Genomic DNA, 1,541 nt, shown 5'->3' on the forward strand with positions numbered 1-1,541 from the left:
GATGTTGGGTGTGGTGTCCTGTGTGTTATTGGTGTTCATTTCACACGTTGTATAATTTGTACCGGTTTCTCTCTTTACTGTTCTTATATATTTCTCGTCTACTTTTTCTTTTTATTTTTTACTATAGTATAAAAAAGCCACTGATGATGCAGAAATTAAGAAACTAACATTCAGTTTTGTTTTCTACTGAAGTGGCAAAAAAAATACAACAACCCAGAATTCAGGAAACTGCAGATTAAAAAATACTGGAAGAAACTTGTGCCGTCAGAAACTGAATTTGTATTGTTTAGACTCAATCTGTATTTGCATAATTTGAAATTAAATGCATTGGTTTGAAAAGTTATTTAACTGAAACTGAATTTTTAATACAACAGAGTACAGTTTCAAAGCTAATTAATCCAGATTGAAACCATTTAATTAACTGGTCTCAGTTAGCCGATTCAGTCTCTAAAAAGATAAGAAATGCAGCAACTAGAAGACACAATTGCAAAAGACAAGTAGGCTGTGTCTCTGTCTATTTCCTGATCCTTTCTTTGTTTCAGCCCATGCTCCCCTCCTGACTCAGTGTGCAGAACACGAGCAGCAGCCTCACCAGCAAGCCGATGGACGTGAGGCTGATGTTGAGCTCCTGGTTCTGAAGGCCGAAGCTGCCAGCTACATCCACGACAATCTGGAGGCACGTGCAAGGCATGGTGGGAAGGAAGTCCGTCACCACCAACTGCAGGCACTGAAAGGCTGTTCGGATCAACGACTCGCTGAGGCAGAGCAGGAAACACAACTCTTTGAGCTTTTGTTCAAAGTTTTTGTAGCTAACAGATGAGAACGATGCATTGTGGGTCAAACATTTGCAGATTGAAGCAGAAAGCATTCAAGCATTGATCAAACGACTCAAAGTGAAGAAAACAACTCCTCTCTGTTCTTCTTACCCTTGATCGTTGCGGATGGCCCCTATAACACCCAACACGAGGGGCCAGCCAGGGCCCAGGCCGTCTCCTTGGCTCTGTAGGATCTGAAGAACACACTCCAGCTGTTTCTGCCGAATGTCAGCGTGCAGCACATTGGACAGCTCCTTCAGGGGGTTCAGCAATAAAAGCTGCAGTCGCTAGACAAAAAAATAACACAACTGAGGTAAAAACTGAGTTAAAAACTAGAGGCTAAGTTTAAAAGTAATCAATTTACTTTGTAAATGATAGTATTTGAAATAAGGTAGAAACAGCAGTTTTTGTAGATTTGATGCAGAATGAAAGGCATGGTTAGGAAACAAATAATTTAAAAAACTGTTGTTTTTATCTAAAATTACTTCACTTTTATATTGCTACTATTATACTTCCTCTGCTATGCTAACCAGTTTTAACTGGCCAATAAAGACCACTGAACGTCTCTGTTCTTATGTAACCAACTGTCAAGTTAAAAGACAAAAATACAGTAAAGACCCTGTCACGTTACATTTTAGACTAAAAAAAAAAAACCCTCTCTCTAACCCAGCCTTATAAAAACTCATATCGGTCGACCTACTTTATACATTTAATATACTACTACTT

General features: G+C 38.9%; 1 protein-coding gene across 2 annotated transcripts in view; it reads right to left on the reverse strand.

Moving 5' to 3' along the window:
- Window positions 1–1,541, reverse strand: part of mon2 (MON2 homolog, regulator of endosome-to-Golgi trafficking) — a gene marked incomplete in the record, with an annotated part of 79,098 nt that overhangs the window by 18,354 nt on the left and 59,203 nt on the right. For both annotated transcript variants that reach the window (XM_014025240.1, XM_014025241.1), the window contains 2 exon segments: window positions 593–755; window positions 927–1,102. In XM_014025240.1, coding sequence (XP_013880694.1) covers window positions 593–755; window positions 927–1,102 — 339 coding nt within the window.

This window comes from Austrofundulus limnaeus, unplaced genomic scaffold (genome assembly GCF_001266775.1).
Source record: "Austrofundulus limnaeus strain Quisiro unplaced genomic scaffold, Austrofundulus_limnaeus-1.0 Scaffold463, whole genome shotgun sequence".
NCBI lineage: Eukaryota > Metazoa > Chordata > Actinopteri > Cyprinodontiformes > Rivulidae > Austrofundulus > Austrofundulus limnaeus.